This window comes from Paramormyrops kingsleyae, chromosome 4 (assembly GCF_048594095.1).
Source record: "Paramormyrops kingsleyae isolate MSU_618 chromosome 4, PKINGS_0.4, whole genome shotgun sequence".
NCBI classification, from domain to species: Eukaryota; Metazoa; Chordata; class Actinopteri; order Osteoglossiformes; family Mormyridae; genus Paramormyrops; species Paramormyrops kingsleyae.
Genome location: NC_132800.1, coordinates 22,026,234 through 22,053,888, shown reverse-complemented (window position 1 = coordinate 22,053,888; position 27,655 = coordinate 22,026,234). Strand labels below are relative to the sequence as shown.

The 27,655-nt window shown below is 46.6% G+C and overlaps 1 protein-coding gene across 2 annotated transcripts; it reads left to right on the top strand.

The window, feature by feature from the left end:
- The first annotated feature begins 448 nt into the window (after positions 1-448).
- Positions 449-26,337, top strand: LOC111840228 (cyclin-Y-like). Of its 2 annotated transcripts, XM_023804856.2 has the most exons (11): positions 449-1,318; positions 15,677-15,751; positions 16,375-16,409; positions 16,726-16,749; positions 17,533-17,627; positions 17,921-17,956; positions 18,055-18,112; positions 18,198-18,317; positions 19,952-20,118; positions 20,923-21,085; positions 22,487-26,337. In XM_023804856.2, the coding sequence occupies exons 1-11, from the start codon at positions 1,165-1,167 to the stop codon at positions 22,601-22,603; spliced, it is 1,044 nt and encodes a 347-aa protein (XP_023660624.2). In that variant the 5' UTR covers positions 449-1,164; the 3' UTR covers positions 22,604-26,337. The 2 variants fall into 2 exon arrangements, with proteins under 2 accessions (XP_023660624.2, XP_023660625.2); XM_023804857.2 differs by lacking the exon at positions 16,726-16,749 and having other exon boundaries at positions 450-1,318.
- Positions 26,338-27,655: the final 1,318 nt, after the last annotated feature.

Below are 27,655 nucleotides of genomic sequence, written 5' to 3'. Positions count from 1 at the left end.
AGCAACATTTTAAAATACAAACAAAAATGCCAGTGAGATCAAGTTATACTAAAAACTTGTATACCGTGTACTCCAAGATGAGCCGTACGTCCTATATCACGTTTGTTTTGGAAGAAAATCGAACCCATATATTTATATGCACCATAAACTGCACCTATGAAAAGCATTAAACACTTCAAATGCACATTGTAAGAAGCGGTACTTTACAAGGTTACTACTCGGCTGTAACCTTCACTGTTAGCATTCCCGAAAGGCGACTGGTCTTTGCATTATATCGATTTATCAGACACTAAACGATCATATCCTACCAAAAAGCACAAAACACAACCAGCTCATGAATATCGGAGTTTGACTTTCTATAATCGCAAAAAACAATAATAATAAAAAGCAGAGTACTATTTCCTACTACAAACGCCGTCATCTTAATTCGCTTAGATAAGCACTACAGATGCATACGCATGTCTCCAAAAGGGCGTTTACCACATTACTGCTTAAGCATATAAAGCAATAGTCGGAGTAAATAATGTCCTTTTAGTGCTTAAGAAGTGACTTCAGTCTCCTCTTCGGATCGGCGAAGCTCCGACACCCGCACAACCGCGCCGATCTGGGCGATGGCGACAGAGGCACACTTATAACTGGTTTCCACCCACTTGAACCGGAACCTTTCGGGGCCGCTCGGCTCTGCGCTCCGGAGCCTCCGGTGACAGGAGCGGCGGCGGCGTCGCCATCGTCCATTTAACGCCTCCCGCTGTCATCCGCATATTGACCAGCAAAGAAAATCACAGACGCACGACAGCGGATCTTACTGCGTTTACTGATTATTTATTATGATCCGTCACGACAAGCGGCCGGGCGACTGCGTGGGCCGTGGGGACTTCGGTTTTTGTCTGAATGCGACCGTAAGAGAGAGAAAAGGCGAGGTGCTCTGTTTCTTAGATGGGGGGGTTAGCCTGGATCCGGAGCAGGCAGGCGCTATATAAATGATTGTGCATATATATTCCGGTTTCTCATTTCCAGCATAGCCGCCCAGGTGATCGGGGATCTGTGACGGGCTTAGATACATTTTTTTTTTAAATCTATTTTTTTGGCGAAGATAAGATATACGACGGGATCCGGGACATACATGAAGAGACGCTGAGAGATAGGGGGAGGGGGAGGGAGAAAATGGGGAACACGGCGTCCTGCTGTGTGTCGGCGAGCCCGAAGCTTCGGAGAAACGCTCATTCTCGGCTGGATTCCTACCAGCCCGAGCCGGACCTCAGCCGAGAAGATACGGGCTGCAACCTCCAGCACATCAGCGACAGGGAGAACATCGATGGTAAGGCGACAAGATCACCCCGTCTCCCCCCGAGTCGCCCCTGATCAAAAACTTCTCTTTGTCACTAATGTCCAGTTATGTCCAGACGTCCTGCCAGCTGTTTTGCAGTCAGTATTTCCCCAACAATTACGCCTTATGCAAGATGATTTGCATGTGCAAATCATTTTGTGTGAAATTTGTTATTATTCCTCATTCGGCATGGCGTAGTGAGCAATTATTGTCAGCATCGCAGAGTATGAGGCTATCTGTGTGATTCGGCTTTAATGTAAGAACTGGTGGGTGGATTTAATGCACCTAGCAAACGGAGATGTTCATTTTCTTGGATGGTGATCAGTGAATCCTTTGTAGCATCACCATAAAGCCGCTGCTTTGCATTATTGTACGGCGTATCGGCTGTCCTACGCCTCCGCATGTGGATGAATTATTTATTACCTTATGAAATGAGTGGGAGTGTAAGCAACGTGAACCGGAGCCCCCCCACCCCGGGTAATGCCGGATTGTATATTGGGAAAAGCCCTGCATGGTTTTGGAAATTATACGGCGCGGCGATCATGCGCTTTTTGGGGGTGTGATTTCAGAGGGTTTGGAGAAACCGAAGAGCGTGATTTTGGGTTTTCGTGCGCTCCCCCCCCCCTCGCCTTTCTGAGCTGTGCTTAATAAGTTAATCCTCAGGACGTGATAAAAGGCTTATTACACAGTCAAGTTCGCCGAAATTCATGGCGCATTTGAGTAGATAAGGTTTCAAATGAGAACACGGGCATCCAGGTTGATGTGTCTGCTCTTTGAAATACTCTAATTTGGGATACAGTAAAATGGATTGCTTTCATCACAGGGGAGAATCTTATATCTTTTATGAGATTTATATGTACAAGATGTACGGAACCACAGTCATTTAACACTTTACATGCCAAGACCTTTGCATTACAACAACGTGTGTGTGTGTGGATTATGTTTATATTACATTGTGGGGACCAAACGTCTTCCACAATGTAATAAAAACCTGTTATTTTGACATTGTGTGGACCATTTTCCAGGTCCCCACAAAGACCTGTGAATTCAATCAAAAAAATAAAAATGCCCATTGTATCTTGTTTGGTTACTTAGGGTTAAGGTTAGGGCTGGGTAGGGGTTAAGGTTGTCATTGTTGTGATTAGTGTTTTGCCCATAGATAGGAATGGATGGTCCCTACAAAGATATAATTACATGTGTGTGTGTGTGTGTGTGTGTGTGTGTGTGTGTGTGTTCCAAATCAGGGATTAGTTTTTATGTCACTCTAGTCTTATCAGCTCTCGGTACCCTTGGAAATATCAGAATGTTCTTTCAACCAGTCAAACAGGAAAAATCATACAGCTTTTTTCACACTTTGAACCGGTCAGTAAGACGTCTTGTTTTTGGAGTGGAGTAGCTGGCAAAATTGAGCTCTTAAAGTTGCGGTCAGAGTCGTAGCGCCTCTATGTGACTGTCTTAGGGATAGTCTGTGGCTCTGGCTGTCGTTTGACCAGCTCTCCCTAAAAACACCAGCAAGAACCTGTAACACCAGTTATGTGGAGAACTTCTGCTATTTACTGGGAGATTGTTGCCGTGACAATAATGTTATTTAGCGTTTTTGAGAAATGTGTGTTCTCTGGCTGACTGAAACACCGCCACACTGCTGTAGGGTTAGCAAGAACAGTCTCAGTCACTGGCCACTGCAAAGTGCCAGTGTTTCACTTCAGATAGACATTATCAATTTTTTTTTAACAATGCTCCTTTGTATAAAATTATTGTCAATATAGTATTAAATAGTAATAGTATTATGTAATATTATGTAGTACCAATAGTATTATGATGTATTAGTACAGTGTTACTCAACATGCTTCCAGGGAGCAAAAACATAGACTGTTTGGGGGTCCCCCCCCCCCCCCCCCCCAACAACACACACACACACACACACACATACAGGTCATCTGTACGTACACTCAGGTTACACCTTGTGTGTAGGTACATGGCCCGGCACTTAGCCTTCAATGGCTTCATTCGAAGAACAAGGGCTCACATGAGTTAGAAAAGAATCACCTTCCTTCTGGAAGAAGAACTTAACGGGAGCAAGAAAGGAGCATGTGGAAAAATCGATGAGGACATTTAACCGCGGGGCCATGTGACCAGTCAGCATGGGGGTCTACCTCCAAGGTCATGTGATGAATCGGTGTGGAGATTAGGCTCAAAGGCTGTGGAACATAACAGCACTCAGATTTAGATCTTGTCTGCTTGGCCAGACAGCAAATCGCGATGGTCGACTCCACTATAATGGACTCCTGATAGTGAGTATTGTATAAATCGTGGAGCAGAAGCACACAGTATACTAAGTGTTGTTAGATATGGCTTACCGATATGGCTGGCTTCTTACGAACGTGGGATATCAGAGTTTCAATGAATCTGTGTTGAAGTTTTTTTTCTTTTCTTTTCTTTTTGCATTATTTTTACGACTTGATCTTTGTGTGCCGATACTGGACAGCAGAGATTCTTAAGTGAATGGGAAGGTCTGCCCCCATGGATCTCAGTGGTTTTGTCCCCATATCATTGTCGATGGCTTGGATTTGATTGTCAGGGATACAGTGACCGACCACGATCTCTTAGCTGGAGAAGCCGTCGATAAATTGGCCCAGGTTTGCCATGCAGATGGGCCGAAAACCAAATATTATCACTGAGGGGCGATGCGGCGTTTGCTGTCGCTCTGGGAGATGCACGCCTCACGCTCTTCTTGGGGATTAAGCAAAGATGAACAGTAATGTTTGCTGTTCTCTTCTAAAACACCCCCCCCCCCCCCCACATCCTCACCATGCAAGGGATTCAGCCCCGAGCAGCTGATTGGGCAGCTTTTTAAGGAATATGCCATATTTCTTATTATTCATATTTCTCATATTGCTTATTTCTTTCTGGAGTATTTGGCCGGGATTTGCTGGCTTCAGTCTCCTCAGAACCAGTTAATGGAACATAACCGGCCGATCTTGGAGCGCCTCTCGGTGGAAACGGGCCGTCAGTGCGCTGAATGCCTCTTCCCACCTGGGCCTCTCTCACTCGCGCCCTTTAGCCAGCGCTAAACTTTTAGGGGTTAGCGATTTGTACGGCTCAGCCTCTGCCGCCCGTATCTATATGTGTCTTGAAGGTTCTGCGAGTGCGCAGTGGTCCTTTGGAAATGATTTTGTTCTGTTTGGGAAAACTACGAGCCCGCTTGAGTGCTCTGCTAATTTGGGCGTTTAATTTACAGCCATTGAATGATCGCATTAGCTGCCGGTTCTTCATCCAGTTGGTAGATGCGCTGACCTGCGTGGCTCCTTGGGGTGCTGTGTGAGGAACCCAGAAGGAGGTCCCTCGAACCTGGGGCTTTCAGAAGATGTGCGGAGCCCCGGTCACTGAGGGCTCACGCTTCATCTCAGCCCAGCGCCGGTCCAGAAAACACTTACCGTGCCCAAGGCATGCCTCATGGTGTTTATCTCTGGTGAGGCGCTGGAGGATAGATCCCTCTGAAGACCTCCTGCATCTGGGGCCAAAGCTGAACCATCGACAGCAGTAACAGGAATGGCTACAAACTGGGTAAGGGTCAGAAGAAGATGGAGATGCTGGAAGTACCTGGAGTTTCTTGGCTAGAAGCGACTAATGGAAGTTACTCCGCTTGTACTCGTCCATCCAACAAAATCAACCAGAGTCTGAGATACTGAGTAAGAAGTTCCCATTATAACTTGGAAACGTGCAGCTTCGTCCAGCAGGGGATCCGCTGTCCACCCGCGCGGTCGTCTCCCAGCATGCACTGCTCTGTCATTCTCACGTTTTATGTAACAGCCCCCCTCATGGGAGGGAATTCATGGGAGCCTCATCATGGGAGGGAATTGAAAGCAGCGCCCCATATAACTGAAGGTTTCCGTTTGGCTCCTCTCTCATTACCTCGCCTGGGGCCCTTCTCGGGGAAGCCACTGTCGTTTTTACATTTGTACCCGTGGAGAACGGAGCGAGGCGTCGATATTTGGAATAACTCGATAAGCGCAAAGAAAGGATCTCGTCACGCTACCAGCCCGGGAAATGTAATTCAGTTTGCAGTTACGTGATTTGATTAGCGAAGATAGACTGACTGTGCACAGACTACTGCTCATTGTAGATATTAGATGTCGGTTGGTTTTATTTGGAATGAGTTTGTGTTTGAGGGTTTGGTGGGAGTGCCTGACTTTGTCTACCAGGAGAGTAGGGTCTCTGTGTTGGTCTTTTCATCTCAAATGAGCACGAACATATCATTTTGCAAAGTATAGCAGGGACAAACCACAGGAAAACTATGTTCCAAAGGTCCCCTGGTCTTGATTTTAAGTGCAAAAGTCACAGGCTGAATGATCCAGCGGAGGCCAGTCTTATCCGCAAAGGGCCGGTGTGTATGCAGGTTTTTGGGATAACCTGTAGGTCAGCTGTTCAAACCCAGGTGTGAGGACTCTTCAGCCAATCACTGCTTTAATTAGTAATCTAATTAGGGAATTTCAGCGAAAACCCGCATACACACCGGCCCTTTGCGGATAAGATTGCCCAACCCTGCACTAAGCCCACACCAGTCACATGATAGGACTGTCACAGTCATGTGACGTTTCAGTGGGGGAGGGGGAGTCGAGGGCGATGCCTCTGAGCTTGATGTCAGAAGGGCTTCAGCATGTTCTGCTCTTTCAGCAGGTCCAGTTCTGCGCAGTGTTAAACTTGTAAGGGGATTGAATCTACACGGCGGTTCCGGGTGGGGCAGGGATCGGGGGGGCCGACCTCCTTGCAGGTGGAGCAGTGTGAGGAGCTCGGGGGGGGCGTGCAGGTGCAGGTTATTACCTTATCAGCGGCACACAGCGCGTGAGCAGTTTGCCAAGCGATTTGTGGAAATGGCTGGTTTCTGAGCAGCACTCAGATGGAGCGTAAGCAGGGACCCTGGAAACGAGGCCCGGATTTGCTCAGGTTGAAGGAGGTCCCCACGAAGATAGTGATACTGTGTGTGGGGGGGGGGGGGTGCAATCAAAAAAGTAAGAATGCCAAAAGTCTCGTATTTTGTTTAGTTACTTATGGATAAGGTTAGGGCTGGGTTGGGGTTAAGGTGCTCATTGTTGGGATTAGGGTTTTTCCCAAAGAAATGAATGGACAATCTGCACAAAGATGTGAATACAGATGGGTGTGTGTGTGTGTCTGTGTGTGTGTGTGTGAGTATACAGTGTGGGGCAGGAGTTGCTAAATTGTAGCAACTGGAACTGTATCAAATATAAAACTATCCTTGTTCCTCATCCCTGTACTCCATGCTCACCCGCGGTGCTGTTCCGCAGTCCGGCGGTCCGGACAGGAAAGGAGCTTGTGCGTGCTGCGTGCCACAAGCCATTGTCCCTTAGTTTGGCCGCCGACGTCCGCCAGGAGAGGCGGCGTGCCGGAGGAAACGGCCTCGGGCCTCGTAAACAGAGTCAGCGGTGAGGTCATATCCTGCCCTGTGTAGGGGAAGCTGCAGTGGGGCAGTGGGCTCTCTGATAGGTGAGCAGTATCCTGTAAAACGGAAGAACAAAGAGAGCGAGCGAGAACGGGGCAGCCTGCCACAGAACCGCCCTTCCTGTGTTCCCGAGCCACGCGGGCCGGTCTCTAGCCCTTAGCGCCGGGGCCCCTCATTAGCCCAGCCGTCCCCCTCCGGCCTGATTTCAGCACATTTTAATGTTTTATTAATTTTCTGCTGGCCGTCTCCAAGCCCAGAACTGGCGTCCCTCCCCCACAAAGCAGCCTCTCTCCGGCCCGATTTCCACGCCGGATTTCAGACGGCATCAGCTGTAATCTCCCCAATTTGGGATGCCCCCTCCTCCTCTGTCATATGCCCCCCACCCTGGGGAGAGGTCCCCCCCCCCGTCTCCAGTATCTCCCTCACATCTGTCGCCACTTCGACCACGCATGTTAAACAGCCTCAGTGGGGGGGTGGGATCCGGATGACAGCCTCGCCCTGTCTCTATGCTCGCTTTACAGTGCTTCCCATTTTGGGGTGGGGTGGGTGGTAATTTAATCAGGGGCAGTTTCAGTATCAGAGTTCTGCGGCCAAAAGCCGCTTCTCTCAATTTTAAGAGTGACAGTCCAGTTTCTTTCACTATTATCTGCACTAATACCACAGTTTCAGACTCCTTACTTCGTACTAGAAGAGTAGGTGCATGCTTAGAGTAACACACCTTGACGATGGTCCACTTACTAACATACATAAAAGGCCACACTTGGGATTTACTCGAGCTTGTCTGACACTGTGTACTGAGTAAGTGATGATGGAAGGATGGATGGACTGATTACCAGTAAGCGACAGATTTAGTGTCTTTATAGGCGAGTGGACTCTTTGTGTAGAATGACGTCAGTAGAGGCAGCCATAATCGTGTGGAAGAGACAGATGGCTCACTGTCCGTCTGAATGTACGCTTTCTGCAGAACCCTTCGGCCCTGAGCATTGGCATCTGCGGGATCTTCTGTGGTAGATAAGGCCGATTCTGCATAGATCCTTCCCTTACTGCGTGCATACAGTAAATCCAGGTGTATAAGGTGATGACCTGTGGGATGGTCATGCTTCTGCGGACTGACCATCCCCGTCGGTATGATCAGCAGTGGAAGGTTAGAGGTCACCTCCTAACGCCAAAGAGCTACGACTGACAGATCTGGGAATCACCTTCTGAGGGATGTCTAAAGCCTGCCTTCGGGGACAGCTCAACATTACGGAACAACAGATGATGCATAAATGGTGTTAAGCTGCTATTTTAAGGTGCAAAAATCTGCTGTCCCCGTCTTTTCATGTGATTCTCAGCTCACCACTATTTTTGTATTTAAGACGACGACAGTCACAGATTAGAGTTGTCACTGTCATGCTAGTAATTGTCCCTTTTTCCAGCTGCGCTGGCATTCAGATTGATGCCGTGGATGCATGTGGCGCGGGAAGGCGGTTGCCGTGGGAATAGCAGACGCGGGGGGACCTGCTCTTGTGGTTGACAGTGTGTCGGCTACAGACGTTACTGCATTTAGCCACACTGGAAACACTGTGTCCCTGGTTTGCTTTACCAAGAAATTACACACGACGGTGTCTGAGGTGAGATGCTAGCATTTCCAAATACTATCCCCCCCCCACATCCGGTCCTGAAAGGTCGTTCACACCTCGCTGAAGCTCACATTGCTAACTGGCTTATTTCTAGAGCTTCGGGAGAAGTTGCTCTCTTCAAGTGTCCTCTCCTTCTGGCCAATCAGGGCTGTGCCTTCGGAAATCCCCACCCCAGACTCCGCCCCCTGACCCGTGACTGTTGTTTACTCGTCTGCCGTCTCCCCTTACCCCGTCCCCCAGAGCGGAGCGCTTCCTGTATCGCATGACCTCGTTCTCCAGCCCAGGAGCTGTGCTCGGGACGCTGTTATCGAGTCTGCCTTCTCAGCAGAGGCTTTCTGTGTCGCCGGGTTCCCATGGATCTCTACCCCCCCCCCCCCCCGGGTGTAAACTGCGAAGCCAGGCCTCCTATCAGCCCTGTGCCCCCACCCCCCCCATTTAACATTGGGGTTTATAGTGAATGATTCACTAACCCACCGTCAGTCCACACTTTGAAAGCATGTCTGTTAATGCCCCCCCACCCCACTTGCACAGTAACGCATGCAGACCAGTTTAATGTGACCTTTGACCTGAGCTGTGACTCTCCGCTGTTCTTAAGACACCCATGTGACTTGGGGGGGGGGGGGGGAGGTTTGCAAATGTGCAGCCATATTTTAACCTGTTGCCCCGCAGACTTTCTCTGATAATAAAACTTACCCACTTAAACTGTGTGAAATTAGGGCATTTAGCCCCCCCCCCAAATAAAACTACAAAGTGGAGTAGGACGCAGGAATTAAGGAGGTTCATGCATATGTGCCATCACTGTCTCCATCACTCGCCGTTCGTTGCCATAGCGCCGGAGATCCAACATCGCCCATAGTGATGATGTTTGGGTGTCTTCGGCCGACCCAGATTGGTGAATCCAGGAGGGACCCTATGACAAGTCCATCAGGCAGCGGGGCGTTAATTAATTGATCATCTAGAGTAATTAGGGTGTCACTTCTGTGACAGCGCAGAGGCATGAGCATCTGTCTTCATCTAAAGATGAGCTTATGAAACTCTGTCCTGAAATATCCAATATCTCTGTTTGGGGGGGGGGGGCGGTTCCATTTAGGATTAGGGGACACATCTACCCCGATAAAAATATTTATTAGCATGATGAAAGTTGGAACAGAGCTGATTTTGCATGGGGATGGTGTGTCTCTGTGGGTTAGGACTTTGTGCCTGTGATCGGAAGGTTGCTGGTTCGAATCCTGTGGCTGGCAGGTAGACCGATGTCACTGTTGAGTCCTTGAGCAAAGCCTTCAACCCCAATTGCTCCAGTGACTGGTTGACCCTGCTCCCTGATCCTCCCTTCCGCGCTGCTATTGGCTCACATCTGACCGCACCAGCTACCTGCGGTCCCTCCCCACCCCCCCCACGGCTGTTCATGCGCCCTCCTGCCCTAGTTCACAGGCACAGCGCGTCTCCCTCCGAGAATCGGCCGTCTCGGGGCACAAGTCGGCGTTTCCACTTATCGGTGCATTCGCTGTGGTTTGTGTTACTAGGCGCCGAGACGTTACCTTACACAGGGGATTACGAATGAAAAAAGTGATTTTGAAAGTGAGAGAGACAGCCTATCTGCTGCCAGGAATCGAGCGCGTTGATAGTCATTAAATATTACTGCATACTCATACCGTGAACCGGGGGTGCCATTAGGCATATTTTACGAGGGCTTTAACCCCCCCTAAAATGTTTTTTAACCGCCCCAAATAAATGTACATTAATTAGTTTAAATAATGTGCATCATTTCCGTCAGACCCCACCTAATGAAGACCTACCCCCCCCCCCGATGCTCCTGCTGAGAACATAGATGTAAAATCACATGGCTCTGCTATGAAGGTTTTCCTAGTGGTGTGACTGGACTGCGGGTAGCCGCGTGCCATTTACGTGACAGAACATGGCACTCAGCAGGGTTCTCCATGACCCCCTCCCCCCCCCCCCCCCCATTTTAGAGTAGCTGTCTCCCCACCTACCCCCTCCACCTTTGGGGAACATGTCAAGAACATGTTAGCATGATGAAAGTTGGAACAGAGCTGATTTTGCATGGGGATGGTGTGTCTCTGTGGGTTAGCTTTTATATATAACTGAAGCTGATGTTTTGCAAAGCCTAGCTAAGCTCAAAATAAATAAATCACAGGGCCCTGATGGCATCTTACCTATAGTGTTAAAAGAGATGAGGGATATTATTTGCCGACCCTTAACATTACTGTTTCAAAAATCCTTATCTGAAGGTGTGGTACCTTCTGATTGGAAGCATGCCAACATGCCATTTTCAAAAAAGGGGATAGAAGTAATTTGTCAAACTATAGGCCAATCAGTCTAACTTGTATAACTGGTAAAGTTATGGAGGCTATAATCAAAGAGAAAATGGTAGATTACCTGGACTCAAATAACATTTTGAGGGATAGCCAGCATGGATTTAGGAGAGGTAGATCCTGTTTAACAAATCTGTTGGAGTTTTTTGAGGAAGCTACTCAGGAAGTTGATGATAAGAAGGCCTATGATGTCATCTATTTAGATTTCCAAAAGGCTTTTGATGTTGTTCCCCACAAGAGGCTCTCACTTAAACTCAAAGCGACAGGTATTTTAGGAACTGTAGCGACTTGGATTGATAACTGGTTAACGGATAGGAAGCAGCGAGTAGTTATAAGAGGCTCGATGTCACAGTGGGCCTGCGTTCATAGTGGGGTACCGCAGGGTTCAATTTTAGGACCACTTTTGTTCCTAATTTACATAAATGATATAGACACCAATATATACAGTAAACTGGTGAAATTTGCAGATGACACCAAGGTGGGTGGTGTAGCAGATACTGAACTAGCGGCTCTGCAGCTACAGCGGGATCTTAATTTAATTAGTGACTGGGCTGACACCTGGCAGATGAAATTTAACATAGACAAATGTAAGGTACTCCATGTAGGGAGCAGAAATATAAAGTACAGGTATTTTATGGGACCTACTGAAATAAAGGTAGCTGATTATGAGAAAGTCCTTGGTGTGTATGTTGATGCTTCCATGTCTCATTCTCGCCAGTGTGGGGAAGCAATAAAAAAGGCCAATAGGATGTTGGGGTACATCTCCAGGTGTGTGGAGTTTAAGTCAAGGGAGGTAATGCTAAGATTATACAATTCCTTGGTGAGACCTCACCTAGAATATTGTGTACAGGTTTGGTCACCATATCTTAAAAAGGACATAGCGGCCTTAGAAAAGGTGCAGCGTAGGGCCACAAGAATGATTCCTGGTCTTAGAGGAATGTCATACGAGGAAAGGTTATTTGAGCTAAATCTGTTCAGCCTCAAGCAAAGGAGACTGAGGGGGGACATGATCCAGGTCTATAAGATTCTAACAGGTTTGGATGCTGTTCAACCGAATAGTTACTTCAGCATTAGTTCAAATACAAGAACTCGTGGCCATAGGTGGAAATTAGCGGGAGAACATTTCAAACTGGATTTAAGGAAGCACTTCTTTACACAGCGTGTAGTCAGAGTATGGAATAGTCTTCCTGATAACGTAGTGCAAGCTGAATCCTTGGGTTCCTTTAAATCAGAGCTAGATAAGATTTTAACAACTCTGAGCTATTAGTTAAGTTCTCCCCAAGCGAGCTCGATGGGCCGAATGGCCTCCTCTCGTTTGTATAGTTCTTATGTTCTTATGTTCTTATGTAAGAAAGCGGAGGTATATCATCTAAATGTCGTGGACTTGACAGAAGACTGATCCGTCTTTGGTAAAATACATTTCATCCAGGCAGTGTAGCAAATAAAAACAATTAGGGAGGCAGTTTTTTTTTCAATTAGTAATTGATTCATAAAGTTTGATTTTCAGGTGAAATGAACCCAGATTAGAATGCATGCAGAGATCACTAGCCTGTGCCAACATTAGTATACAAAAAACATACTATTGCTGTTCCAAAGCGAAGTGTGCAGCCGTCTGCATGTGTACAGAATACCATCTATATGCGAGAGAAAGCAGGAGGCAGTTCCAACTATTTAGGCTTTTATTTAGCTCTTAATAGCCTTCGTAGTATGCGTTACATCATAGGTAATGTAAACACTCCATCAAAGTCTTTCAAATGATCTAGTTTATAGTCTTTTTTAAACATCCTCTTTAGAAACTCTGGAAGGTCTATTTAAAAAATTGAGTAAATAAAATGCAGCATAAATGCAAACCGGCTCCTTCAACAAAATAAAACAAGTATTGAAGATTATGATGATTTTAACATGTGAGTGTTTCAAAATGAAACGAAACAAGTGCCAGTTATTGCTCACCTCTGTCAGCTACCTCCTGAAAGGCTTAGAATTAGGTGATCAGTGGTCATTGTTGACACACCACAATGACGAAATGCGTCCTCTGCATTTAACCCATATGTGACATCATGATAATTCAGCAAGCAGGGAGCAGTGCTTGGGGGCGGTACCTTGCTCAGGGTACCTCAGGTGTTGCCTTACTGGTTGGGGATTCGAACCAGCAATCTTTCAATTATAAGTGCACTACCCTAACCATTAAGCCACCGCTGCTCACATCAAGCCAAGTTACGGTTGATCGTAGCTGTGTTGTATGCAACATTGCGACTGAATTGGCATTGCGTCATTCTACATCTCCTTTCGCATTTGCCAATATGCCGTGAAAATTCAACACGCTGCCCAATCCTAGGCAACCGTAAAAGCTGTTGATTGATGGGTGGTGAAGCCATTGGTGAGCGAATCGTCTGAAGCCACTAGAAGCGATTGGTTTACAGATGAATGTCTTATACAACATTAAAATTAAACCAACCAGATTTCAGCAACGTTGCATGTTTTGTGTAGCATCAATGACATAAACATATTATGTCATTAAATATTATGAAGTGGGTTTGTATAATACGGTCGTGCATCGCTTGAGAAATGTATTGTCAGGCGATTTTGTCATTGTGTTTCCGTACACAAACCTAGGCAATAGCATGTAGCCTAAATAATGATAAAAAGAACATAAGCATATTTAAAAATCTATGACATGGCTACATTTTTTGTGGACTCTGATACCTAATTATCATTTATGTGATACAGTGTCATTTACTTAGCAAAAGCTTTTATCTAAAGCGACATAGAGTTGAGGCAGTAGGGTCAGCCAGTCCCTGGAGCTATTGGGGTTAAGGGCCTTGTGGCATCCTTCTGCCAGCCATGGGATTTGACCCAACAACCTTCTGATCACAGGCACAGTCTTAACCCAGTGAGCAACACAATTCGGCGTGGTCCACTAAAGCCGTCCTTTCAGCAATGACCTCGGCCTGTTTGTACACACTAGCCCCTCCGACCGGGTCGGCCACTTAAGCAGTGCTGGTGAATATTCAGCTGTTTGCAGCGGCTTCTAATTAGCCACCTGCCCCCGGCCAGCAGGGACACCCCAACTCACCCTTTTATTGTCCATTGTCATTAAGAAAAAAAGATAAGTGTTTGTTTCCCTCACCGTTCCCATCTTATTTCCCACTCGGATAGTGAGACCTGCTTTCCAAATTCCGGCCCTGGGATTTAGTGGCCGGGCTTGAGATCCGCTTCATAGCGGCGTACCGGTCCCTACTGGATGTGCTGTCAGGTGGGGATTGAGGTCATGCTGACAGTCATTAACACTAATTAATTTACATTACAAAGCGTCCCAGACAAAAAACAAAAACACTTTGTAGCACCCTGTGGCCAGATGGTTGCTGGGTTTGTCCCTCGCTGACGTTTTCACACTAAACCCGGGGCTGGTGGTGATGATACTCCACCCGTCGCACACGCAGCCTGAGGGGGAAACGCAAATCTCCGTGTCACGGGGCAGGGCGGACATCAGAGCCGAGCTGCTCATTTGCATTGTAATGCGAATGAACCGCAGCAATAACACTTCCTTGGGCTTCTCCACAGTCGGGTTTTTGTCATCATAGTTCTGGGTATATATCCGGGCTCCTTGTGTGTGGCCTTGTGTCTTGCCCGTGCACGCGTGGTTCACCAGGTAAATGTGACCCTGTGCTATTTATAGTCAGGCAAAGTGTGGCCGACCGTGTCCCATCCTGACCCCAACTCTGAAGCTGAACTCGAGGCCGGGATGTCTTTCTAGGAAGTCGTGCCTTCATTTCCTGGGCAGGGGCAGCCAGTAGCCCACGTTTCCGTGGTGACGGACCACAGTGGGTGGGCGGGTCTGAGCAGAAGTGGCTGTTGACCTGCCTCTGTGTTGGAACAGCAGAGTAGCACCTCACCCTAATTTACCTTACCTTAGTTAGCTGGGCTAACTTAAGCTAGAAGTCATGATTGTCCAATAGGAATACTCCTTATATGAACTTATTTTGTCCAGTAGGAATGCTCCTTACCAAAACTTATTTTTCCCAATAGTGCTCCTTGCTGAAACTTATTTTATCCAATAGGAATACTCCTTACTTAAACTCTTTTTGGACAATCATGACTACTAGCTTAAGTTAACCCAGCTAACTGAGAAATCTTGCTTTGTGGAACACTCCCCAGTTCTGCTGACTGTTCGCATAACAATACACATACAAACAGGATGTAGAAACTATTGTGCATTATATCTTTCAGTCATTTAATCGGTCCCAAATGGTATAAAGACATTCCTTTAAAACAATTTTTAATAAGGACATATGCCACCTTGTGGTGGAACTGAGGAACTACAAATTTAATGGTGGCCTGTGGTCACAGGCCTGAATTAACCTGGAAGTAACTGAAGTTCCAGAACGTACTCTGGCCACTGGATATGTCTTCGAGAAAATTTCTGTGGACTTAATGAGTTTTGAAAATTCAACGAAAGTTCTTCACTGGATTACAAGAGGGCTGAGTGAGTTTTAGTTCCCATTAACGTAATGAGGAAGGTTGACGTTAATAATAATAATGACACTGTATTGATCCCCGTGGGGAAATTCTCTTTTGACCAACCCCATCTTGCTCTCACGGCACACAGATATAAGTGAGAGCGAGCTTGGCAGGGAAGGACAGCCACCTGCAGCAGCACCCATGGAACTGGGGGGGGTTAAGGGTCTCCCTCAGGGGCTCACAGACATGGCTATTTTGTTGAGGCCGGGCTTGAACCAGCAACCTTCCGATCACAGCCACAGACGCTGAGCCCTCCGAGTCGCATGCTGCCCCCCCAAGGATGTTACTGGTCTTTCCTCAGCAGCAACAGCAAATGGACTGATTGGAAATTTAGCTCTCTTGCGTTGTTGGTAATCAAAGTAAGAGTTAGAAGGCAAACTGATTTATCTCCGCTGTTATTGTGTTTCGTTGTACTCAGATCTGAACATGGAGTACAACCCTTCAGACCACCCACGGGCCAGCACCCTGTTTCTCAGCAAGTCACAGACGGACGGTGAGTACGTCACGCTTTATGAACATTTCAGGATTCCCCCCCCCCCCCCCCAGCTCCATGACTGGGTGTCTGCGTGGTCAGGGTGGTGCGACCTACCGTACACAGGCATGCTGAACTGAATTCACTGCTCACAAGGATCTGAGCTAAGCTGTGACGTTGACATTCTTATATTCCCTGGAGACCAAACTGGTGAGGTGGGTTTACTTCGTGTCATGGCTGTGACTAACGAACGACATAGCATTAAGAGGGCGTCGAGAAACTCACCTCTGAACTCAACAGGATGTAGTCCGATGCCCTGGACCATGTCTTTCTGATCTGTTCCCTGATTGGTCAGTTATTACTCAGGTGATTCAGGTCGTACAATGGCCTTCTGGGAAATGTAGTGCCATAAATAGTAACTTTCACCCCAGCAGGGTCCTGTATCACGAAGCAACGTTTGTTGGATTTGTTGGTTGGCTAGATAACTTCTTTGATTTAAGGTACCCCAGTTTAAATGGACTTTTTCTTCGTTTACTTACATTTAGCCCAGATTATTTTACAGTTATCTGACTAAGCAAGAAATCCTGCTTCGCGATACAGACCCCAAACCTAGCAAAACTAACATGATTGTACTCTTGTTACAGTGCGGGAAAAACGAAAAAGTCTCTTCATGAATCACGTAAGTGTAAGATTGGATTTAGCCCTACAGTATTTCATCACTAACATATTTACCTGTTCTGTTAATTTTAATAGTTTGAGTTATTTCAAACTATTGATTTGTGTCTTTTATTTATAGTACTTTTTGATTAATAGTATTTTATTTATTATAGAGTTTATTTATGGTCTTCTCACTTAAATTATAGTAATAATGATAGATTATCTCTCCAGAAGGTTGCATTTTTCAAAACGCTACATATCTGACATTTAAATGTAAAAATATATATATATATATGTTCTGAACTGTAAATTTTTAATATCCTTTATTGTTTTGCCAGTTAGCACATATTTTGGAAGCTAAGGTAATGTACGACAGATGACATTTACTTTTTCATTTGTGTGACTCATAATTATATCATTTTACATCTTGATGATCCACAACAGCGTTTCTCAGTCGAGCCCTTGGGGACCCCCAGATGGCTCACGTTTTCGCTCCCTCCCACCTCCCCGCCAGGCACTCTGCATCTTTGCTCCTTCCCAGCTCCTGGTAGATCAAAAACATGGACTGTCTGGGAGTCCCCAAGGACCAGGTTGAGAAGCTCTGATCTGCAAGAAAGAGTTTGAGTAATGGGTGGGACCATGGAGGGGGGGGTTTGTGACGGCCCACGTGACTGGAACCTTGTTCCCAGATGCTTGTCACTGCAGAACTTAAAGGGCTCGTTTGTAAACCAAACTCTCACTTATCCCCCTGTCACTCCAATAGACTGAAAATTAAAAACAGTAACACCCCCCCCCCCCACCTCCAAATGCTCCTTTCTTACATCTACATCCTTCGTCATTTGTGCCGGACCATGAGCTGGCGGGGGTTGGAAAGCTCTGTATCAGTAATGAAGCTATCCCTGAGACATTCCATTGGAGCCCTGAGACGTGTTTGTACCTCACAGCATGCCATCACCGGGGGGGCAGGGAGGGGGCTTATAATCCCTAAAGGGCAATGAAATACAGAGTCCAGAATTTGAGAGTACCAGAAGCTGGTCCACCTCGCTTCCCGTGACGAGCGGCGAGAGGTTTATCGGTTCTGATCAAAGTGGGCCGGACCCTGGCTGAGCCGGATCCGAAGGTTACGTGCCTCTCTGTCGTTCCAGCACGGCCGAGCGAGGCGAAAGTACAGCTCCTGCTCCACCATATTCCTGGATGACAACACCGTCAGTCAGCCCAACCTGAAACACACTATTAAATGGTGAGCGACGTGCATTCCTCAACGTGGATCACCGTGACCTCATTACTTCTGTTTAGTTTTGATTATTTAGAAAAAAAATTGTACTGTTTGACCAGGGTTAAGAACACTGACAGTGTTCATGCGTTTGTGTGGAGCCCCCTCTTGGCCACCAGCAGTTACTACACTAGATGAGGCTGACGGCCCGGACGTTACTTTTTGAATGCGGCCTGACAAAGGACAGATGCTCCCTGATTAACTGACTGAAAAGAAAGTAAACACTGACCGTCCTCACTAATGGGCTTGTCTCTTTACAGCGTAGCGCTGGCGATTTATTACCATATAAAGAACAGGTAAGATGGCCGCCCCCCCCCCCCCCCCGCTCCTCCGAAGGCAGTGTTTTGGAAATTTCCATGGCATCACATCAGCGTTTTTCTTTTTCCTTTCCCAGAGATACCGACGACAGGACGCTGCTAGACATCTTTGACGAGAAACTGCACCCCCTCTCGGTAACTATCCCCCCCCCCCCTCCTATCCGCGGATCGGTGCCGCTTAATCGGAGTGTACTGCGCTCACGTGGATCTCCGCTTGCAGAAGTCGGAAGTGCCGTCGGACTACGACAAGAATGACCCGGAGCAGAAGCAGATTTACCGTTTCGTGCGGACCCTCTTCAGCGCGGCTCAGCTGACGGCAGAATGCGCCATCGTCACCCTGGTGAGCGGGCGGGGGTGGCTTAGTTTTACTGTTATATCTTCATTTAGTTTGTGCCAAGCGTAGTTCTGGGCCAATTAACACAAAAGAGAACTGAAAACACAAATAAACTGCTCCGATCGTCATGTCTGGAATTAAAACTGCTATAAATTAAACAATGTAGTGTTTTATTTCTTCTTGTCAGTGTTTACAGACTTAATTTTATGTTATTTTAAAGAAAGCCTCCCTCTGTAATGGCCAGTAATGTTATTTTCCCTCCATTCATCATTTTGATTATACAACGTTGTATTTAAATAGCCTCGGACCTCATTCCATGGCTCTTATCACAAGTGACTGCGTTAACTTCAACCACTAGGGGGCGATTGTGCCATTTTGCGTGCATCTATGTCAACTTCCCTGTGGATGTTCCACTCTCCCATCCACAATTCACTCTATATATCTTAAAAACCATCAGTATTACTGGTGAGTGTAAGGTTGTGTACCAAGCAATGGAGAAACACCTTGTAACAGTATGATTGGTCCAGATAAGGACATCTTCTATGATGCTGACTCACTGAGAAGCAAAAGCAGATGGGAAAGTCTGGTGTGTCCTGAGCAAGTACATAGTAACTCACCCAGTCAAACAATATTTACCATCAGAATATGTACAGATAAGGGTTAGGGTTAGGGTTCAATCAATCAATCAAACTTAATATATACAGCTGCTTTCAAACAATTTCAAGCAATTCAAAGCGCATGCAGGTGCAAATATTGTTATTAAAAATTAATTAAAAAAACAAATTTATATATAATAAAAAGAAGAAATAATAAAAAAACAAATAAAGGATCAAATAATAAATAAATAAATCAGATACCTAGCTGGACGGCGAGATGAACGCCGCTTCAGCTCCCAACCCGCTCCTCAGGGGCACCTCAGCCGTTCCATGTTGTTAAGTTTTATCACCATGTCACATGATTAATTAAATTAATTGGTTAATTAACTTGATGTGTTGATTAGCCAAACAAGGTGGAGTAGTGTTCAAGTAAACAAATGCTTGGGTACAGGGGTGTAGGGACCAGGAGAGACAAAGGGGACGTGTACCCCTCAATATTTAATTTGACTTCACCCCCCCCCCCTGCCCCCAGAACAGACTTTGTTATTTTAATTATTAAGTTGTGTCCCATCCAGTATAAAACTGTCTGTTACGCACTTGCATAGGTATGTTGGAAAGTTACCGCAAATGCTGGGGTGAAATCGCTAAGCTGACGCACTTTGGCATAATATTGTACTTTTAGCAGCACAGACATAATTTAAACATCATTTCCATGGTGGCGTCAGACTTCTGCACTATGAGACTGGTCTTGGTGCCTTAGACTCACTGAACCTCCTCCTTCACCAAGTGGTGACATTCTGCTTGAAGGAGAAGCACCCAGCTCTTTGTTCGAGTCTGTGGAGACCAGAGTTGGGTAATTCAGGTCCAGAGAGTAAAAAGTGCAGACCGGGATTTTGTTTCAACCAACCAGTTGAGTGACTCTGTGACTGTGACTCTTTATACCAACTCAAAATCCCGGTCTGGAGCTTTACTCTCAGGACCTGAATTACCTGAATTATTGCAGTGGCAGTGAGATCCCCGTTTCCCCCCCCCCCCTCGGCCCAGGTCTACCTGGAGAGGTTGCTGACGTACGCCGAGATGGACATCTGCCCCGGAAGCTGGAAGCGCATCGTGCTGGGGGCCATACTGCTGGCCTCCAAAGTGTGGGACGACCAGGCCGTGTGGAACGTGGACTACTGCCAGATCCTGAAGGACATCACCGTGGAGGACATGTGGGTCCCCCCCCCCCAACCCTAACCCTAACCCCAACCCTAACCCCAACCCTAACCCCATGAAGCTCGGCTGAAGGAGATCACTCCACAGACCCCTCATTGGATAACGTTCCGTCGCCATGACGTTTTCCAACTCTGGGTTACCGTGATTTTCACCACATAAGGGCACGCCGGTGTTTATCCGGTGTCCGCAGCTGGTGTAGGTCACATGACTCTCGGTTCAGCAGGACCGGATCTTTTCTGTCATCATCCCTCATTTTCTCCTATATTTGTTGATTATTTGATAGGAAGAGATACATTCTGCTTTAATAACAAAAACGTCAAAAGAAAAAGTTAAACATGATTCAAATTAGGAATCTGGCTTTACTCTGTGTCATGGAGACAGGTGTGTCTTAAAATGGCGCGATATTGGAATTCACACCTCACCGAAATATCGGGCCGATCCAGTCCAGCGTGCGAGCTTGGGAGACGTGCCACATGATCAAACTCGTTTCCGGGGGGGGGGGGGGGGGGAGTAGTGACAAGGCGTTCAGTTGACCCATGCTGGGATCCAAATTTAGCTGGCCTGTCTCCCACTGGAACCCCACACCGAGTTCAGAGGTATACTCAAGGTTCCTGTCCGCTGGTTTTCAAACCACGTCGAAAAGCACGTCATGCTTCTTGGTGTGCTTATACCTGCATTAGAAGGCAGTGAGCCGCAGCCTTTAGCGACATCTCACATTTAACGTATTAATATCTAAAAGCCATCGTCAGTTTGCTTCACCAGACGATTCCTCACTTGTTTCTCTGGTAACGTCTCGCCAGGAACGAACTGGAGCGGCAGTTTCTGGAGCTGCTGCAGTTCAACATCAACGTCCCGTCCAGCGTCTACGCCAAGTATTACTTTGACCTGCGCTCGCTGTCCGAGGCCAACAACCTGGGCTTCCCCTTGGAGCCGCTCAGTCGGGACAGGGCCCAGAAGCTGGAGGTGAGCCAATCCGCCGTCACCTTGCTCCACCGTCTGCTGTCATTGGTCATTCTCTTGTCAGCTTCCTAAGGGGCCGTGTTTCCCAAAATCAACTGAATGGTTCCAACTGTGTAAGTTGTTAATGGGAGGTTTCGGAACACAAACCCCGGCACGGCTGTCACCGTGACAACCTTCTATGGGTTTTCACGCTCCCAGTTTGGGATATCCATGTATTTGAAGGGAACTTAAACTAAGATCCTGACCAATCCCAGACTTCTTATTGGTGGGAAGTGTGTAACATGTGGCGGTCAGACGTGAGACATGCATGCGCAAATGTCACGTGACCAGTCATGTGACTGGATTATTATCTGTTTATCATCCCTAAGTGCGGCGCTGGTCGCACGTCCTCCTGGTGCCCTTGAGCCCTGTAATTATACGCCCTCATGCTATCTTTGCTGCCTCAGTTGCTGCGTGTGTCTGCAGCCGGAGAAATGTCTGCAATGTCCACATGCCAAGGTCTGTGGATTCTGGATGAATGAGGGGTCCATAGGTCAGGATCTCATTTAAGACCCGGGGGGTCAAAGCCGACTGTGAGGCACAAACACGCTGCACATGGCACTCATTAACCTGCCAAAGCCTTTAAGCTAGTCGCCCCTTCCCAAGTTACAGACTTTTATTGTCATGTCAATGCAGTTTTCACTTCCATGTTTCATTTAGATAATAACCAGTTTTGGTACATAATACAGTAAATAATTTAACACAACAATAACAATGGCAGATTGATGCATGTAAATAACAACACTAGATAACACCGCTATAGACAAACACTCAGCATATACGTGGCAGGATCTGGGAACGCGATTAATAAAATTTAACATCTTGGATCATTTTTGTAAAAATGTCGTACTCTTGTATGGGTGTGAAACTCGGACTTTAAGAAGTGGAGATATTAAAAGGCTTTTGAGATGTGGGTTCGGCGTGGATTAGAAAAAGGAAGTTGGCCGGATGGGAGAACAGATGAGGAAGCGTCAGGTATGGCAGGAGAGGGAAGGGTGTCGGATCGACGGAATGAAGGAGAGGCAGAGGACGTGGGTGGGACAGATTTTGAGGGGGGAGGGATTGCTGAAGGACGGAAGAATGTTGGGAGAAAGACAAAGAGGGAGGCAGAGGAAAGTTATTGGACGAAATTAAGGAAGGGGCCAGTTATCGGGATGGGAAAGAAATGGTGTTGGTTAGTACATTTTAGAGGGACAACTCTGGACCAATAACTCTGGAGGGTAGAATATGATGATTGACTCTGACTGATACGTTTGTCATTGGTAGGTGTGTCTACCAGATACTTTAGTGTCAAATGTAAGTGACCTAAACCTGCCCACTGTGTGTCATTAACGCTCTTTTGTCATTTTATCGCTATTTCATTAGGCGATATCCCGCCTGAGTGATGATAAGTACAGAGACTCTCGCAAAGCAACAAAGAAGAGGTCTATGAGCGCAGACCACCTCAGCGTCGTCCGATGGGCCCCCGCCATCATATCCTAACAGTGCCAAGATGGGGGGGGGGGGGCTGTCCCCCTTCCACCACGAAGCCACCGGACCCATACGACCTGCCCAGGTCACCTTTTTCAAAGTCTGGGGTCGATGCCTCCACAGTGCCTCTGTTTGGTCCCACCTGGAATCTTACTGGGATCTTACCGGGATCTTATTGGGACTTACAACGATCCTGGGGGAGACAAGACACTGAAGAGAAGTGGGATCATTGTGTGTTTCTTTCTGGCTCTGTTTCTTACACCCCCCCCCCCTCCCTGGGTCGCCATGTCTTGCCGTTACCGTGAGTGAATGCAAATTGGGCAAAGAATGCTACCAACGATGAAGCAATGAATAGGGTTGCAGTGTCTGGTCGGGTCCCGTGAGTTTCGATTGGCTCGTCTGAGCCAGTTCCCCTCATAAGCACAGGAAGGGGCGGGTCTTTCCAGGTGTCCCAGTGCTTGTGTTCCCCCCCTGCCTTCTTTTAAATAACAAAAGAAACAAAGGTCTATTTTAGTCTCCGATGCCATTTTTCAAACTGAATTGTTCCTGTTTAATATGAAGCGGTCTAAGCATTTCAAGGTGCTTTCAAAATCTTTTTCCTATAGCTTTTTAGTTAATCCCCTTTAAGTTATGAATATTTGATCCCAGTGAGGTGATTGGACGTTCTTGTCAGGTAATGGCCACTATCTGGAGAACCTTCGGACTTTTATTCCTGTTTCCATGGTAAGGTTCACCAGGGAGACCCTCCATTAAGTGCCCCTGACAGAGACTACAATGCCAGTCTAGGGTGACTTTCTTTGTGGACCATAATGCACTTCTGTGTGTGAGTGTGGCGACATCCCTCATCGAACCAGTAGACACATGTATCTCCAGCCAGTTACCTACTTTACCCTCCCACATTCCTTACATTCCTGTTTCACCAACAGATGTGTGTATTTGCGGTCATGTGTCCTGATAACCGCAGACAGGTTCCATTATGGCTAAAAAGGAAAGGAAATGTGCCAAAATTTCATATCATCAGTTTATTTCTCTGTTTTCATTCTTTTATTGCAGTTTGAGGTTAGGGATCATGGACTGTGTGAAAATTAGGTTCATAACAGCTGCCTGTGCCCATTTCACATGCTTACGGAGTACCACCGTTACCATGGCAATGTCAAACACTGCCTTCCTCGCCGTCCACTCCCCCGTCGGAAGAAAGTCCACTGTAATCTGTGACCCAGAACCCAACCTGGAATCTCCATGTGTTTAATTATGGATGGAAAAGCAGGAGTTAAACTGTGTCGAAATGGGCAGGACAGTCACCCCCAGAATATGTGGAGCCTCAAGAAGCAGAGACCTGAGTTGGGTTGTAGTAGCAACTGTTTTGAAGCCACTGAAATGCCTGTAGGGGTTTGCCGTCCACATTAAACAGGAAAGCGATGAAGGGAAAGCAACTGAGGTTTGAGCCAATCATTGTGCATATTGCTGATCATGTGACCGTAGCGTCAGCCGTAGCGCTTACACGCTCCAAAAACAGACTGTAATGCCGTTTACTGGTGAAGTTCTTAAGTTCTGAACCAGTTTAAGGACAAATGCGGACAGGTGATCAGTACTTCAGGGGCCAACCATGAGGTCCCATGAGTTTGAACAGGTTCCTGCATTAAGTAACATCATCTGTTTGTAAAAATAAAAAAGCATTGCCTTTGTTTTGTACCATGTGATGAAATATTAAATGCTCTGAAAGACATTAAGTTAAATATTAATTTATTAAATATTTAAAGAAAATCATTATCTGGTTCACTGATGTAACTATTCCACGATGTTTTAACCAAACAATTTTAAATTTGGGCTGAATAAATTATAAAAATAATTGAAAATGTTGGTAATTAAGAACGAGTTAGCAATTCAGGAAACTATTTTCCGCCTTGTTATAAAAAAGCATTAATTTTTTATAGGTTCCCACAGCTGTTTCCGATTTTATATGTTTGTGCTTAATCTACGTTATTTTTGGTTTCTTTTCATTTAGTGAGTCACAAAGCATGAATCAAATGCATAAAGACCAAACTAGTTTTCATGACTGTATCAAAACATCAAAATCAAAATATTTGTTTCACAAAAGAGGTGGACAGACATTCCCTAATCATGCTGAAAGAAACTGTAGTCATTTGAGTTTTGCTTGCACAAAACTATTCTGAGGGCAGAACGAAAACGATGACCAATCAGGTTGTAGAGGTTTGTGGGTCCTAGAAACTAGAGGAGGTGCGACCAAGACATCCGTTTGGTTGGACCCACCTCCTCTACAATCTGATTGGTTATCTCTCTCAACCAATAATTTTTCCTTCCGCCCTCAGAATACTTTGTGTACGTAAAACTCCCACGTGCATAATGCACATTCTTAGTTCTGAGTTCTGGCAATCTGGCATGGCATTAGCTGCTTGCATAGCGATTACATTTCATATGTCGGGTTACTTAACATCACAGCCTGGTCATGCTTGTGTTGTATCGACATGGATATTTTAACAATCATGACAGCAGTATTACGACGTGCTGTCAGATACAGGTTCCTCTGTCTGTTTAAAGCACATGTGGCTGACTGACGTGTGAAGTGACAAATGTTGGAATGGAAGGGGCAAGATGTTGGACTGAGAGTTGGTCTTCCTGGAGCTCTCTGCTAAACCTCCCATATAGTGACTGACTAGGCCAGATCACTGGGCAAACGGTCTTAATGTCTAAGCAGGAGTGAAATTCTAAACAGGCTTGGGGCCTGACCATGACCTGCGGACCCAACAGTCCCGTCTCTTCATGTTGTATAGCGCCCTTCCCAATATTATTGCCCCACAGTGGAGATCGACTCGCATTTACTCTAATTGTTCATTCCGGTGCTGATTGAATGATGATATAAAGTATGAGTGGCTCGATTGATGTAGCTCACAGGTAACTATAGCAACAGATGGATGTACGTGGCCTGCTGGAAAGCATTGTTCTATTCATTCCCCCCCCGAAGCGCTTATCCAGTGCAGGATGGTGGCGTGTCTGCAGCCTGTCCCAGGGTATGGGTGGTGGGGGGGGGGGGAACCCTGGATGGGACATCAGGCCATCAGTGGGTGCACTACCACAGTCACACACACTGAAGGCAAAAAGGGGGGCATCTAGCTGAACGCCATGGAGGGAAGAAACCCGTAAGATCATGGGGGGGGGGGGGGGCGTGTACACTGCAGGCGCAAAGCTCAGGCAGGGAGGAGACTCTCTCCTGGGGGGTCCCCCACTGAGCCACTATGCCAACCATGGAGGAAGATGTATATTATTTATGTTCAGATTATAAACTCTGTCTAACAGTCTTACATTGCCAGTGTCGGGCTGTAATTGTGCACTGGATTCTACCTCTGAATAGTTTTCTTTTAAGAATTTTTTTAATGAATTGCGTTTTGGTGAGGGGGGGTGGAAGGGTGGGGGGGGGGGGCTGTTTAACTGTTGGTTGTGTTGGTTCTTTCCTGTGTCAATGAGACTGCTGTACATGTAAATTCTATAGTTTATTATAATAATTTGTTAATTTTTATATGATTACCTTGATTGCTGATGCAGCTGGGATATGTTCATCTTGCCAAACACAGTTCAACAGCTTTTGGGTCATTGTTTCTGTTGAATGGACTTTGGTTCCAGTTACATTCTCTCTCAGACTCGGAGTGCATGTCCCGTCAACTTTACCGATCGTCCCACAAAACAATGTTCACAAACATACAGAAGAAATAAACATTTTAAACAACAAACGGAGCTTTTCTTATTGAATAACTGACTATGTACAGTGACCTGTATTTCTGTCTGTTCTTTTTCTCTTCCGTTTCCACTCGCAATCGCATGTCTTCTGCGGGAAGCGTCCTGTCCTGTTTCACGTGCCGTGTCGCGTTTCGAAACATCACGTAACCGAAGAACAAGCGGATCCTTTCGTCGGAGGCGTCTCTCATGGCTAACAGAGATTTAACAGATCTGTGGTTAGGGGGAAAGAATGCTAAATGACGTTTTAATAAAATATTTTCCAAATTTTGCACAGGTGTTGTGGCATTTGTGTTTCAACTTAAAGTCAGTTTTATTCTGACTTCAACCCAGCCCCCCCCCCCGACATCGTCTATAGTCTGACTGCAGCTTCACTCCTCATTATGAGCATGAAGCCACTTAATGATTTGTAGAGGTGGGTAGTTCAGGTCCAGAGTGAAAATCCAAACCAAGGTTTTGTCTCAACCAACCAGTTGAATACTCTGCGACTGCGACTCTTTATACTTAACTCGGGGGTGGCCAGTCTTATCTGTAGAGGGCCGGTGTGTATGCGGGTTTTCGCTGGAGCTCCCTAATTAGATTACTAATTAGAGGACTGATTGGCTGAAGAGTCCTCACACCTGGGTTTGAACAGCTGACCTACAGGTTATCCCAAAAACCTGCGTACACACCGGCCCTTTGTGGATAAGATTCACCACCGCTGACTTAACTGGTTGGTTGAAACAGTCTTTCTCTGGACTCTCTGGACCTGGAAAACCCACCTCTGATGATTCGTCACTAAGGTAGTGGCTCTCAACCCCCCCCCTCCCCCAGAATGTTTTCATTCTAACCCCCACTGTTTTCAACCTGTATTAGAATACAGGCAGCAGCCCCCACCTTTGAGGACCCCCACTATTGTACATAATTAATCCAAACACCAGGTAATACTTCTTATACACCATTATTCCTCAATGTACTTGTTTATCCTGCAAGTGACTTGGACAAAAGATTTTTTTTGGAAGCATCCAAGTGATGAAGCTACAGGTCGGGGCTGGTCCCCACCTGGCACAGATGGCGGTAGCGGGGGTGAGAGGATGCCAACTCAAACATCCCAGCAATGCCAAGGCAACCTGCATGTTCCCTGTCACCGCCTCCCCAGGCAAGAATAGCACACAATGAAGCTCCCACCTCCTGCTGATGTCTGTTGTCTGACAACAGTTGTTCCTCGAGGAAGGTGGGGGCTGCTCTGCTCACACCGGGGCAGGGGGGCCGGGCTGTCTGGTGCTGGACTGTCGCCCCATACGTGAGCACAGGTCCGGCGTCTCCGAGTCGACG

Bases quoted from the DNA above. Each gene is read 5' to 3' on its own strand.
- LOC111840228 (XM_023804856.2), top strand. From the start codon at position 1,165: ATGGGGAACACGGCGTCCTGCTGTGTGTCGGCGAGCCCGAAGCTTCGG. The intron at 1,319-15,676 runs GTAAGGCGACAA...CGTTGTACTCAG, and splicing joins CGACAGGGAGAACATCGATG to ATCTGAACATGGAGTACAAC. The intron at 18,318-19,951 runs GTGAGCGGGCGG...CCCTCGGCCCAG, and splicing joins AATGCGCCATCGTCACCCTG to GTCTACCTGGAGAGGTTGCT.